Source organism: Mandrillus leucophaeus, unplaced genomic scaffold (genome assembly GCF_000951045.1).
Source record: "Mandrillus leucophaeus isolate KB7577 unplaced genomic scaffold, Mleu.le_1.0 Scaffold801, whole genome shotgun sequence".
NCBI classification, from domain to species: Eukaryota; Metazoa; Chordata; class Mammalia; order Primates; family Cercopithecidae; genus Mandrillus; species Mandrillus leucophaeus.
The window spans coordinates 259,132-273,138 of record NW_012108709.1 but is presented as its reverse complement, the minus strand read 5'-3'; the positions used below and the strand labels follow the sequence as shown (position 1 = coordinate 273,138).

The following is a 14,007-nucleotide window of genomic DNA, read 5'->3' as shown; positions in this document are numbered from 1 at the left end:
CTCCCACTCACCTGCTGTGACAAAACCAGCCCTACATAAGCTGCCCCTATGGAGAGGCCCATGTGGGAAGGAAATGCAAGTACCCTCTGCCAACAGCCACCAAGAAGGTGAATCCTGCCAATACCACTGTGTGAGCTTAGAAGCCGATTCTCCAGTGAGACCCTGAAATGACTCTGTTCCCCGAAGACACCTTAAATGCAGCACTTCAGAGGGCCTGAGCTCCGGCCCAGCTAAGCCACACAGAAACTAGGATAAAAAATGCTTTCTGGCCAGGCGCAGTGGCTCACGCCTGTAATCCCAGGACTTTGGGAGGCTGAGGCGGGTGGATCACCAAGTCAGGAGTTAGAGACCAGCCTGACTGACATAGTGAAACCCCATCTCTACTAAAAATACAAAAATTAGCCAGGTGTGGTGGTGCACACCTGTAATCCCAGCTACTCAGGAGGCTGAGGCAGGAGAACCGTTTGAACCCAGGAGGCGGAGGTTGCAGTGAGCCAAGATTGTGCCACTGCACTCCAGCCTGGGCACCAGAGCGAGAATCCATCTCCAAAAAAAAAAAAGTTTTCAGCTCCTAGGTTTTGGTGTGACCTGTTACATAGCTGTTGATAACTAACACCCTCTCCAGGTTCTTACTGAGAGCTCTCTTGTCTTTTTACAGCCAATTGTCTGCACCAACATTGCCCACACAAGCCCCAATCCACCTCGCCACTGACACGTGCCCTGCAGAGCCGAGGGCACCCTGGCATCGACACTCTTTCTTCTTTTCCTTCCCAGCCACTTCCTCCTCGGGCTTGGTGTCCTCCCTGGGCCTCTGCTCCCCGGGTCTCCTCCGTTCCAGTCCTCTGTGCAGCTGTTCTTTGGGGCTTCAGCTCCTCAGCTTCTCCTCACTTTCCAAACCCTCCCACCCAGGTGATCTCTGGATGCTTCCATACCCATCTTCATGCTGACTCCCAACTGCATAAACTGTGCTCCAGCCACCCGACAGCTGCCTTGGCAGGTTCACTTGCAAGGCTCAGAGACCACACATGGCTCTGCCTGCTGAGGGCCTTCCTGCAGCAAGCATTTCCTACTGTCCACCACGGGCACGGCCCTGCACCCTGTGCCCAGTACTGGGGAATAACTGTACCCTGAGTTCATCCTTCTCCAGGACCACCGGAGACCAGCAGCCCCTGCATCCAGGCCTGGACACTTCCCTCCCCTCCCCTACAACCAGTCAGTCAGGACATGGCACTCCTTATCCAACCCCACCGGCTCCTCCCCACCCCCACCACCATCAACCCCATTCAGGCCCCATCACCTCCCCTGCATGGCCGCCATGCCTCCCCATCACCTGTCTCCTCTCCTTCCTCCTTCCCGTTCTTCAAACCACTGCCCATGAACTCTTCCTACAAGAAACTCTGATGTAGCTCTGAACCCTTCAAGACCTATCCACTCCAAACCTTTCAATCACTCAGCCACTGCTCTGAGCATTAAGTCCAAATTCCTCCAGACAGCTTGGGACGACCCTACTTAGCTCCCAGTCTCACCTCCACTCACCCAGACTGAACTTCAGTGGCCTGTGCACTCTTGCACCTCAGGGCCCTCAGCTAAACTGATGCTACTCCTTCCTACCCCTCTTCATCTCATTAATTCATATCTATTCTCTTCAAGGCACCTATTTAAAAAGCTGCTTCTTCCAGGAAGTCTCCCTTGGTAGTCCTTTCTCCCTCCCACCATTCACAGCTCTGTCTTGTGGCCGTCTACTTACTTGCCATTCCCCCATGTCTACTTTGGTCCGTATCGTATCCCAGGGCCAAGCACACAGCAGTCATTTTGCAGGCAGAGGGTAAATATTTACTGAATGCATGAATTCAGCCAAAATCCACTGAATTATTGCATTAACTTAAATAGCATTCAGTAGGTGCTTGCATCTACTGACTCATTTAACCTAAATCTTATGCCACAACCACTATTACTACCCCCATTTAACAGAGAAAGGTGGCACACAGAGATTAACTTCCCTCAGGTTAACCAGTGCTAGGGCTAGAATCTGATCCCAAGCAGTTTGGTTCCAGCACCTATTCTCTTGACCTCAGAAAAATTAGCTCGCCAAAGAAAGTAAGGCAGTCAGGTTCAAAGAAGGTCTTAAACCTTTCATTTGTTTGTTTTTATTTTTTGAGATGGAGTCTCTCTCTGACACCCAGGCTGGAGTGCAGTGGCACAATCTCGGCTCACTGCAACCTCCGCCTCCCAGGTTCAAATGATTCTCCTGCCTCAGACTCCTGAGTAGCTGGCACACGTCACCACATCCAGTTGTTTTTTTTTTTTTTTTTTTTTTTTTTGGTAGAGATGGGATTTCATCATGTTGGCCAGGCTGATCTGGAACTCCTGACCTCAAGTGATCCACCCGCCTCGGCTTCCCAAAGTGCTGGGATTACAGGCATGAGCCACCACGCCTGGCCTATTCGTTTGTTTTTAATGATCATTTCTAGATGAACAAGAAAAGGAAATCAATATAATTTAGGATAGTAATTAAAATCATAAAAGGTCAGGAAAACTAAAAGAATTTATCCTGAGGTCATGAAACATGCAATCTAGTTAAGTATCTTCTGGAAAGAAACATCTTGCAAATAAACGCCCATCCAGAGGACTCATCAGCCATCCCCTACTTTCCATTAGAAGCTTCCCAACAGGACAGATCATGCTTATCTTTTAATGAATTTGTGTAATGTTGAGTGTATTTACAGCAAAAATAAACAGGATCATGGAAGTCCGCTGCATCGCAGATCCCAGGGTCCCAGATGACGGCCCTCGGGGCTAGCTTGTTTCATTAAGGAAACTTCCTTCAATCAGAAGGAAGGAGCAGCTCCATCCATTCCTCTCCCATTCTAATGCTTGTAGGTCTTCAAGATTTACTCTACTGTTCTACCTGCCAACCTGCTCCCAAATGAATCCAGTGCACAGCTTCCACCTGAAACTAAAAGTGAGCTTCACCCCACTTGAAAACAAACCTAGAAGAAGGAATGAACCCATCTTCTCCTCGAGCTCATTCCTCAGGACTCACAAAACACTTGGAAAATGAGCAAATATCGGCCAGGCATGGTGGCTCACGCCTGTAATCCCAAAACTTTGGGAGGCCGAGGCGGGCGGATCACAAGGTCAGATGGAGACCTTCCTGGCTAACACGGTGAAATGCCATCTCCACTAAAAAAATACAAAACAATTAGCCGGGTGTGGTGGCGGGCACCTGTAGTCCCAGTTACTCAGGAGGCTGAGGCAGGAGAGTGGCGTGATCCTGGGAGGCAGAGCTTGCAGTGAGCCGTGATGGCGCCACTGCAGTCCAGCCTGGGCAACAGAGCGAGACTCCATCTCAAAAAAAAAAAAAAGCAAATATCAGAGTGACAACACACATCCGACACCCTCTCGGTTCTCCCCTCCTCATGATGCGAGTTTAGAATCCTTTAAACAAAGCAGATTAAAAGAGAGTAATTGGCAACATTATCTTCCTACGGGACTTTGCAGTCTGAGCGCCTCACCTGCAAAGGCAGGCTGAGAAAGGGGAAGTTTTCTAGGAAAAGGTGATTATATACTATTAAGACAGGTACAATCCACAAATGCTGTTTAACTGGGGTTTTGAAGATGTTTGCGCTGTCGGATTGGTTTTACTTTCGTGTTTAAAAAGATTAGATTAAAAATTAGCATCATGAAATATTTCATCAGAATTTAGGTAATGCAATCTATCCACAAAACAATCTTTTTAAACTGGTTTTTGGGGGCTTCTTTATACGGTATAGCATCTCCTCTCATAACCACAGAATACATCCCATCAAAATTTCTCTTGTCCCCTCTGTCCACTAGACACCAATAAAAACAAGGAAGCTACCAACACTTTCTGGGAGTTTAAACAGCTGAAATGCCCTCTGGTAAGAGTGCAGGGCAGATAAACCAATCGGGTACATTTTATGAAGAATATCATCCTCCCAGACAATGACCAAACAAATGACTCTGGACCAGCAGGTCCCTGAAATATTGCGATGGAAAAATGTAAATGTACAGATGATAATTACTTTGGTTGTTTATCCATCTGTTTGCTTTCTCATATATATGGATTCATGACTACATTTAATCATCCTCCAAAGAATCATCTTGGTGAGGTTACAGGGCAATATAATAGAGTCACTGTAATTCAATAGACACTTTTGATTTCCCTGATAAGATAGAGTTAGCAATTACTGTTTGCTATCCCAACTCCAGTTCTTGTCAATACAAGTCAAATTTTACTTGATAAACTAATTATAAAAACCCTGGCCAACTACAAAAAAAAGGCACTCTGACTTATTTGAACTGAGAGTTTGTTTACTGAAATAGGTTCTTTGGGCCAGGCGCAGTGGCTCACACCTATAATCCCAGCACTTTGGGAGGCTGAGGTGGGTGGATCACTTGAGGACAGGAGTTCGAGACAACATGGTGAAACCCCGTCTCTACTAAAAATACAAAAATTAGCCAGGCATGGTGGCAGGCGCCTGTAATCCCAGGTATTTGGGAAGCTGAGGCAGGAGACTCAATTGAACCCGGGGGACAGAGGTTGCAGTGAGCTGAGATCATACCACTGCACTCCAGTCAGGGTGACAGACACCGTGTCTCCACAAAATAAATAAATAAAATATGTACTCTGAATATTGAGTATGAAGTGCTCCAGACTCCTGTCATCTAACTTGGAAAACCACCTGGTTTGAAAGAATAAGCAGAATGGTTTGCATGGATGTCTTCCTTCTAGAACAGTTTTATTCCAAATTATTCTCAATCACTCCCAACTGCAAATTAAACCAAAATTACAAAGCAAGGCAAACCACTGAATCCCCAAATATTTGAGTCTGCCATCATCCCTGGAAACCATGGTTAACTCACAGGGCAAATTTCTTATCCATTACCAAGACTACAAAGAAATGACCAGATTAGAGGCAAAAAAATCACCTGTGAAAAACAATTCTCAAAGGTAGGAAAGGCATTAGGGAGGAGTCGCACCCTTCTCCTTCTTGCCTTTCCTCCAAATGTCTCAGCCTAGACTCACTCCCAGTGCCAGCCCCAACTCAGGGCTAAATCCAGCCACCAGCTCATGGAAGATCCTATTCAGGCAACAAGGTAGGCGTGGCCTTCGAAGGACAAAAGAAGCAGTCTCCTTCATTGGGGACATGCGTCACACTTACAGCTGCCAAGACAGGGACCCAAATGCAGAAAGGCCTAATAATCTGACTTCCGGGATTAACAAACACCAAACCAAAGCATCCAAAGGAATGAAAGCAGTGACTCTGATCCACTTCCCTGAACTACAGCCTATCACAGAACACTGGTCTCATGATGACTCTGACTCATCTGGACTGAAGAGTTTGTTTTCTTAAACAGGTATTTTGGATGAGGTGCGGTGGCTCACGCCTGTAATCCCAGCACTCCTGGAGGCCGAGGCAGGAGGATCACCTGAGGTGAGTGATTACTAAATCAAGCTACTACAAATAAAAGAGAAAAATTAAAAGATAAATTTAAATGAAAGTAAAAACATAAATGTCCCTTAACCTAGCAGCCTAAGAAATAAGGCAAAAGTAAACAGGTACATGCAGAAATAGAAATATTCATCCTAGAATTTATATGAAATCTCAAAAGACCCTGAATAGCCACAACAATCTTGAAAAAAAAAAAAAAAAAGAACAAAGCTAGAAGACTTGCACTTGCTGATTTCAAAATTTAGTACAAAGCTACTGTTATAGTCTGATGTCCCCCAAAATTCATGTGTTGAAACTCAATAGCCAATGTCATCGTTTTAAATGGTGGGACCTTTGAGGGGTGATTAAACCAAGAGGATGAAACCTTCATGGATGGACTCAGGCCCCTTACAGAAGAGTTTAAGGAAGGGGGGGTTCATTCCTTTGCATCCCTTCTGCCATGTAAGGGCATGGTGTTCATCCCCTCCAGTACTCGGCCCCTCTGGCGTTCGTCCCCTCCGGTGTTCATCCCCCCCAGAAGAAAGTAGCAGCAAGGTGCCATTTTGGAAGCAGGGAGCAGCCGTCATTAGACACAGAATTTGCTAGTGCCTTCATCTTGGACTTCCCAGCCTCCAGAACTATGAGAATAAGTTGCTATTATTTATAAACTATCCAGTCTCATGTATGTTGTCCTAGCAGCATAAATGGACTAAGAAAGAACTCATAACCAAAACAGTGTCAATCAAAACAGCTGCCATAAAGATAGATATATAGAGACCAGCAGAAGAGAACAGTGAGCCCAGAAATAAATCCTCACATACACAGTCAATGGTTTCAACAGGGTTGAGTGGTTTCAAGACCATTCAATGGGAAATGGTTTCAAGGCCATTCAGTGGGAAATAACAATAAATGATTTCAACAAATGGCTGAAGACTGGATATTCACAAGCAAAAAAATGAAGCTGGACACTTGTACTATTCACAGAAATTAACTCAAAATGGACAGAAAGCCTAAGCATAAGAGCTAAAACTGTAAAACTCTTAGCAAGAAACAGGGGAAAGATTTCAAGGCTCTGGATTTGGCAATTATTTCTTGGATATGACCTCAAATGTATAGACAACAATAACAAGACAGAGAAGTTGAACTTTATCAAAATTTAAAATGTTTGTGTATCAAAGGAGACTATCAACAGAGTATAAAGGCAACACCACAGAATCGGATAAAATATTTGCAAATCCTATATCCACTAAGGGCTTAATATCCAGAATAAAGAATTCCTACAACTCAATAAAAACAAAGAAACAGATTAAAAATGGGCAAAGAGCTTGAATAAACATTTCCCCAAAAAGATACACAAATGGTCAATAAGGTCATGGGAAAAAAAATGCTCAACATCACTAATCCTTAAGAAAATGCAACTCAAAAGGACAATAAGATACCACTTCACACCCATAAGGATGGCTATGATTAAAAAGAAGACCAAAAAAAAAAAAAACCAGAAAGTAACAAGTGTTGGAGAAAAACAAGTGTGGAGAAACGCAAACCCCTGTGTACTGGTGGTGGGAATGTAAAATAGATAGGGCCACTATAGAAAACAGTACAGCAGTCCCTCAGAAAATTAAAAATAGAATTACCATATGACCTGCCAATTCTACTTCTGGGTACACACTCAAAATAAGTGAAATCAGGGTCTTGAAGAGGTATTTGTACATCCATGTTCATAGCAGCATTATTCACAAGAGCTAAAACATGGAATCAACCCAAGTATCCATCCGCAACGGATGCATAAGCAAAACTAGCATATACAAACAATGGAATACTATTCAGCCTTACAAAGAAAGGTAATTATGACATATGTTAAAACATAGTGAAGCTTTAGGGCTTTAAACTAGGTGAAATAAGCCACTCACAAAATGACAACTGCTATATGATTATGAGGTTCCTACAGTCATCATATTTGTAGACAGAAAGCAGAATAGTGGTTGCCAGGGGCTGGGAAGAGGGGGAAGGGAGAGTTAGTGTCTGATGGTCACAGAGTTGCTTTGGGGAAGATGAAAAGAGTTCCGGTGATGAATGGGGCTGCTGGTTGCACAACACGAACATCCTTAATATTACTGAACTGCACACTTAAAAATGGTTAAGACAGTAAATTTCATGGTATGTATATTTTGTCACAATTTTATAAAATAAAGGAAAAAGAAGCAAACATGTTCACCAGGGAGCTGTTTGGGAATCTACTTTTCCCAATAAGTTTGATCATGTTTCTCTGATTTTCCACTAATGTTTTGTATTCTTTATAAATGGGAGTAGACATCTACTCCCATTTATAAGAATATTTCTTTGTCATGAAATACTTTGAACTGATACCAGAGGTGGGCAAACTATAGGTTAGAAGCCAAATCTCACTGTCACCAGTTTTTGTACTCCTGTGAGTTAAAAATGGTTTTTATGTTTTTAAATACTTTGGAAAAAATCAAAATAAGAATGTTTCATGACATGCAAAAACTATAGAGTATATACACATTTCACTGTCTATAATTAAAGTTTTACTGGAACACAGCCACGCTTATGAACCTATGCACTGTCTGTGGCTGCTTTTGTGTTAACAATGGCAGGGCTGAGGAGTTGCAGCAGAGACCGTGATGGCCCACAAAGCCTAAAATATTTACTCTCTGGCCTTTAACAGAAAAAATCTACAGCCAAGCACAGGGGCTCACGCTTGTAATCCCAACCCTTTGGGAGGCTGAGACACAAGGATCACCTGAGCTGAGGCCAAGAATTTGAGACCAGCCTGGGCAATAGAGCAAAACCCTGTCTCTACAAAATGTTTAAAAATTAGCCAAGTATGGTGGTGTGCACCTGTAGTCCCAGTTACTGCGGAGGCTGAGGTGGCAAGATCACTTGAGCCTAGGAGTTCAAGGCTGCAGTGAGCTATGACTGTGCCACTGCACTCCAGCCTGGATGACAAACTAAAAAAAAAAAAAAAAAAAAAAAAAAAAAAAACAACTGTTTTCCAGAACAGCCCTAATTTCAAACATTTTGCAACAGTGCTCACACAAATCTTTAAAAAGTTTCTGCAATTACCCGGGAGGCGGAGCTTGCAGTGAGCTGAGATCCGGCCACTGCACTCCAGCCTGGGCGACAGAGCGAGACTCTGTCTCAAAAAAAAGTTTCTGCAATTTACACATTTCAGCCTCGTCCATTCAACAAGTATTTACTAAGCACCAGCCCTGTGGCAAGGATGGCAGTAGATGCCAGCAGGGCAGATGCTGCCCTTGTCCTCATGGAGTTAGATGGTGGAGACGGCCCAGAAACCAGGCGATCCCAATGCAGTATTCAACACTGCCCTCTGATTCACAGGATGCTGGGGCAGCTCAGAGTAGGGCCACCTTCACCACATGAAGGCAAGTATCCAAGGGATAGAGAGAAGTTAGGCAAAGAGCAGGAACACACAGGAAGGAAAGGAGAGAGGAAGAAGGAAGGAAGAGCTGCTGGGTGAGGAAGGTGTCTTCCGGGTTGAGAGAAGAGGACACGCCACTCTCTGACAGCTCAAGGATGTGGCTCAGCCTGGCTGGACTTCCCAGCAGCAGCACAGAGGGCAGGGCAGGGCAGGCCAGACCCCCACTGGACCTTTAAAGAACAAGCCTCCAATCTGCATCTCCCAGGCCCTCCTACATGGATGCAAGCCAGACTCCTCTGGGGGCTGCCAGCCGAGATCTGGCCTAGAGCAATTATGATCTCCAACTTCCCGCCCTACTGCAGAGGGCTGCACAAACCCAGCACGCATGAACACACTGTAGATTAAAGCCACACAATCACTAAGCAAAGTATATTAATATTTACAGCTGTTCTTCCAACTTCATGGAGTTCTTCACAGACAATTTCTAGATGAAAATCAGCAACATCCTAATTGAGGCTTTTTATGTGGTTATGATATAATGATCTACATCCCAAAACAGAGTTTTATGCTTTTCTTTTTTCTTTTTTTTGAGATGGAGTCTTGCTCTGTCACCCAGGCTGGGGGGCAGTGGCAAGATCTCCACTCACTGCAAGCTCCGCCTCCCAGGTTCACACCATTCTCCTGCCTCAGCCTCCTGAGTAGCTGGGACTACAGGCGCCCACCACCACTCCCGGCTAATTTTTTGTATTTTTAGTAGAGACGGGGTTTCATCTTGTTAGCCAGGATGGGATGGTCTCGATCTCCTGACCTCGTGATGTGCCCGCCCTAGCCCTCCAAAGTGCTGGGATTACAGGCATGAGCCACTGCGCCCGGCCTAGTTTTATACTTTTCATAACCCTTATTGTTACTCTATGTGCACAGGGCTTTATCAAGACAAAAAAAAAAAAAAAAACTCATAAATTCCAAATAGGCTGTGACGAGCTGTGCTAGCGAGCCATGCACAAAGTGAGACTCACAGCGGGTCGGAAAGTAGGTTAAGTTGACACCCATCTTTCAAATAACCTGCAATGTGGATTTAAAGAGACTGCCCAGTCTTGCTCCAAATGTGTGGCTCCACATCAGGCATCAGTGATTTTTAAAGATAATGTTAAAACTCATCTTTGGGTATTTGCAGAATTTATCAGCTTTTGATTCTCAACGACCAAGTGTTACGATCATGAAAAAGTGAGTCAAACGGTGCACAGCTTCTCTCCGAAGGTGGGACCTGCAACAGAGTCCCAGTGGTGTCAGGGCGAGCCCCACAGCACGTGGGTCACACTCAAGGCTACCACTGAGTGTAGCATTTGTCACCCAGGTTCTGACTCAACGTCAACGGCACCCCTTTCTCAGAAGCACAAATGACAAGGCAGGTACCAGGCTGTTTTGTTTTGGTAATAAAAATCTAGATCCTGTTTAGACTAACAGACAATGGAAATACTATATATAAAATCTGAGTTTTCAGCCTGGGCAACAGGAGTGAAACTCCGTCTCAAAACAAAAAAAAAACTCTGAGTTTTAAGAGTAAGTAAAATAGGTCAGGTGCAGTGGGTCACACATGTAATCCCAGCACTTTGGGAGGCCAAGGCAGGCGGATCACAAGGTCAGGCAGGAGTTTGAGACTAGCCTGGCCAACATGGCAAAACCCCATTTCTACTGAAAAATTACAAAAATTAGCAGGGCATGGTGGCGGGCACCTGTGATCCCAGTTACTTGGGAGGCTGAGGCAGGAGAATCACTTGAACCCAGGAGGCAGAGGTTGCAGTGAACTGAGATCACACCATTGCACTCCAGCCTGGGCAACAAGAACGAAACTCTGTCTCGAAAAAAAAAAAAAAGATTAAGTAAAATAGTTTCAAATTCCCTATTATAAGATCGCAGGAGAATTCATGTTGGAGAGGTTCAAATGGCCCCTCAGCAAATGTCTCCGACCTCCCACAAACCACTGATGCCTCAAAGAGAAGCAGAGAGAATACGCACTTCATCATTTGCCGGGTGTGAATCTCCCGTTCGTCCTGCATGTATGTCCTCCTGCTCGCCCAGGCCGACTCAGGGCACCCCAAGAGCAAAGTCCTGCTTCCTCCATCTTTTTACCCCCTCCCTAGGCCAGAAGGTAGGACAGGGAAACCTCAGCAAATGCCACGTGCAAAACCCAGGAAGTCCAGGGAGCTCTACAGAATCCTTGTGCATTCTTACATTGTTTAACTTGTACAGGCAGGAGGCAACCTGACTCTAGAGAACACCGAAGGACCCAGGCTGGCTTCTTCCTTACCCCTCTGACAGTGGCAAAAGTTAAATCCTTAAGGACAGACAGTATCATTTCTCATCTTAGCACCTACAGGAACAGCTTCACTCAACAAAAGATGTCCATTGGGAGCGGCTGCAGCTGCAGGCATCTACCATGCAGCAGAAACATTTGTTTCCCCCAAAATGAAGTTGCACTTTCACCTCAACACACCTGCAAGAGCTGCAAATCTCAATACCTCCATAGACTCCGTCCTGACTGTGGGAAGCCCTGCCACACTGGGCGGCCTCCCAGAGGAAGGTCCCCACATCAAGGCCCCAGCCCCGGGCCTTCTGCTTGTCCAGTCCTCCAAAGCCAAGGTCCTCCCGGTCCTCCTCCACAAGCTCAAAAATGCCTCAGACTCCTCCACATACATCCAGGCCAACCTATGGAAAAAGGACTGAAGGACACATATACGAGACACCCCAGAGCAGGAGGGGAGGAGCTGGCCAGGAGGGGACGGTGACACAGGGCCCGGATCTCGGCCTGATCTCAACTCTGGGCACCTGCGGTGAGGGAAAGTTCCCCCAAGTCTGGCAGTAATTTAACCAAACGTCAAGCGGAGAGAGACTTGAAGATATTCTGCAGTCGCCTGTGCATCAGCCAGTGGCCCAGTGCACCCACCTCCACCAGCGAGGGCCGTGGTACTCCAGGGACGATCCGCCCCTTACCTACCACAAAGGGCCTCCTGTGCTTGGCTCAACACGGGCTCCGGAACCTGCACTGCTGGGCCTTATTTCCCCTGGCGCCACCAGACCAGGTCCCACCCGCTGCTCCAAGACAGAGTCCCATACAGCCATACATCCTGGTGTCTTCGCCTCTCAGAACCTCACAGCTGCAGCGTTCAAATGTTCCTCCAGGACAGCCTGGAATGGTGCTAATTTTACTTTTCTAGAAATCCCATCAGCCTGTTGACTGGGTTGAGTCAAAAGCAATCTCTAGGTCTTCCCGAGAGGTCAGGTTTTTTGTTTGTTCTGTTTTTTGGAGACAAGGGTCTTGCTATTTTGCTCAGGCTGGGCTTGAACTCATAATCGTCCTGCCTCAGCCTTCGGCATAGCTGAGATGAGGTACGTGCCAACACACCCCGCCCCAGCATGGCTTTGAAGGCCCTTCTCTGCTATTTTGCAGTCATCAGCTGATCCAAGTCCCTAATTTTAAACTTCACATTTAGCCTGGAGGAGGTTCCTTCAGAGCTAGGCCTGTGGGCTCAGATAATCAAACGCTCTGAATACTGATTCTGGCGTGCAGCTTTGACTGTCATCAACCTTCCAGAATCCACATATCCAACCCGTGGGATCTCCGGAGTCATTAGCATCTCCATCAATATTCTATGAACTGTCTCAGCGGCCCACTTTTATTCCTGTTAACAAAAGACTTCACGCCTTTTTACTACCTGACAATTCTTTGTTACCTTTCTAAGTAACCTCTGGAAGGGGAGACTGAGTGTGTGCTGGCTGGGCTAATAATAATGCCAGGTACTCTGCACCAGGCACAAGATTAAGCACTTTCCAGTGACTCTGCGTCCTTCCAAAGCCCAGGGAGGACTGGGGCCGCGCGTATCCTCAGTCGATAGATGAAGACACGTTGGTTCCTGGCAGTGACAGGAAGGCCGTACTCCAGAGCCTGACTGCATAAACCCTGTGCTGCACCACCTCCCGCTTCGGACTGGCTTCCCTGAAATGCACGGGAAAGTGGAGCTGGAAAACTCCTAGAAAGTCGACCGCCCATTCAACAGATGAGGCCCCTGACTCCAACCCAGTGGGGGATTCTCTCTTTGGTTTCTATCCATGCCTCTCCAAGTCTGAGCTCATGAGAGGCTTCCAGTAAAAACACACTGTTGCGTTCACTGTGCTCAGCTCAGCTCGGGCTCCTGAACCTGCACTTCTGGGCCTCGCTTCCCCCAGCGCCACCAGACCAGGTCCCACCCACTGCTCCAAGACAGACCTCCACACAGAGAAGGATCAGCCATGCATCCTGGTGTCTTCGCCCCTCCAAACCTCACAGCCACACAGCGTGCAAACGCTCCCCCAGGACAGCCTGGAACGGTGTTCATTTTAATTTTCAAGAAAGTGAAAGTATCCCGTCCGGGCTTCTCTCTCTGGCTTCCATCCATGTCTCTCCAAGTCTGAGCTCATGAGAGGCTTTTGCAGTGAAAACACACTGTTGACTCTCCCACCCACCGTCCTCTGGGATTATACCGCCCAGATCTTATTTCCGAGATGCTCCATCCCTCCTGGGTCAGAGACCTGGCTCGGTGGGCGTGCAGCAACTAGCCCAGGAGAATTCCCAACTCCAAAATAAACTGGCTTCCTGTGGCCCCCGTCCTCGACGCAGGGAATCTGACGCTGGCACTGCCCATGGGCAGGGGAGATGGGCCCTTGCAGGATGTGATGACGAGACAGGGAGTCGGTCCTCTATCAGCTCCCCTTTCATGTCCTCAGGTCAAGCATCTCAAAAACTGTCAGAAGCCACCTGATATCCAAATAGCCAAAAACCCAGTAGGGGGTACTCACCTATAGAAAACCAGGGTCTGGGCCCCGAGTCCTTGCACTGATGCCCACACTTCTCTGCCACGGCTAATGCAATCGGGGCAGCACAGGCAGCTTTGTCTCTACATGTCTTAGATGCCAACCTTGGCAAAACCTTGCCTTGGCCCGGACTCCTGCGCGCGAGGCCAGTGACCCCAGGCCAGGCCTTGCCCATGCGAGGCCTTGAACCACAGAATCAGAATCTCCAGTCTCCCAAGGCTGGAGAGGGCCAGCCCTGGAAATGCAGGAGGAGGCGCTGCACCCCCTCTAAGGAGACCGAACAGCAAAGCGGCCAAGAGGACC

General features: G+C 46.8%; 1 protein-coding gene across 1 annotated transcript in view; it reads right to left on the bottom strand.

Annotated features, from left to right (window-relative positions):
- DOCK1 (dedicator of cytokinesis 1) overlaps positions 1–5,173 on the bottom strand; it is a 545,861-nt gene extending 540,688 nt beyond the window's left edge. Inside the window, exon 1 of the mRNA XM_011967590.1 lies at positions 5,051–5,173. Coding sequence (XP_011822980.1) covers positions 5,051–5,173 — 123 coding nt within the window. The remainder of the gene's footprint in view (positions 1–5,050) is intronic.
- Between the last annotated feature and the right edge of the window lie 8,834 nt (positions 5,174–14,007).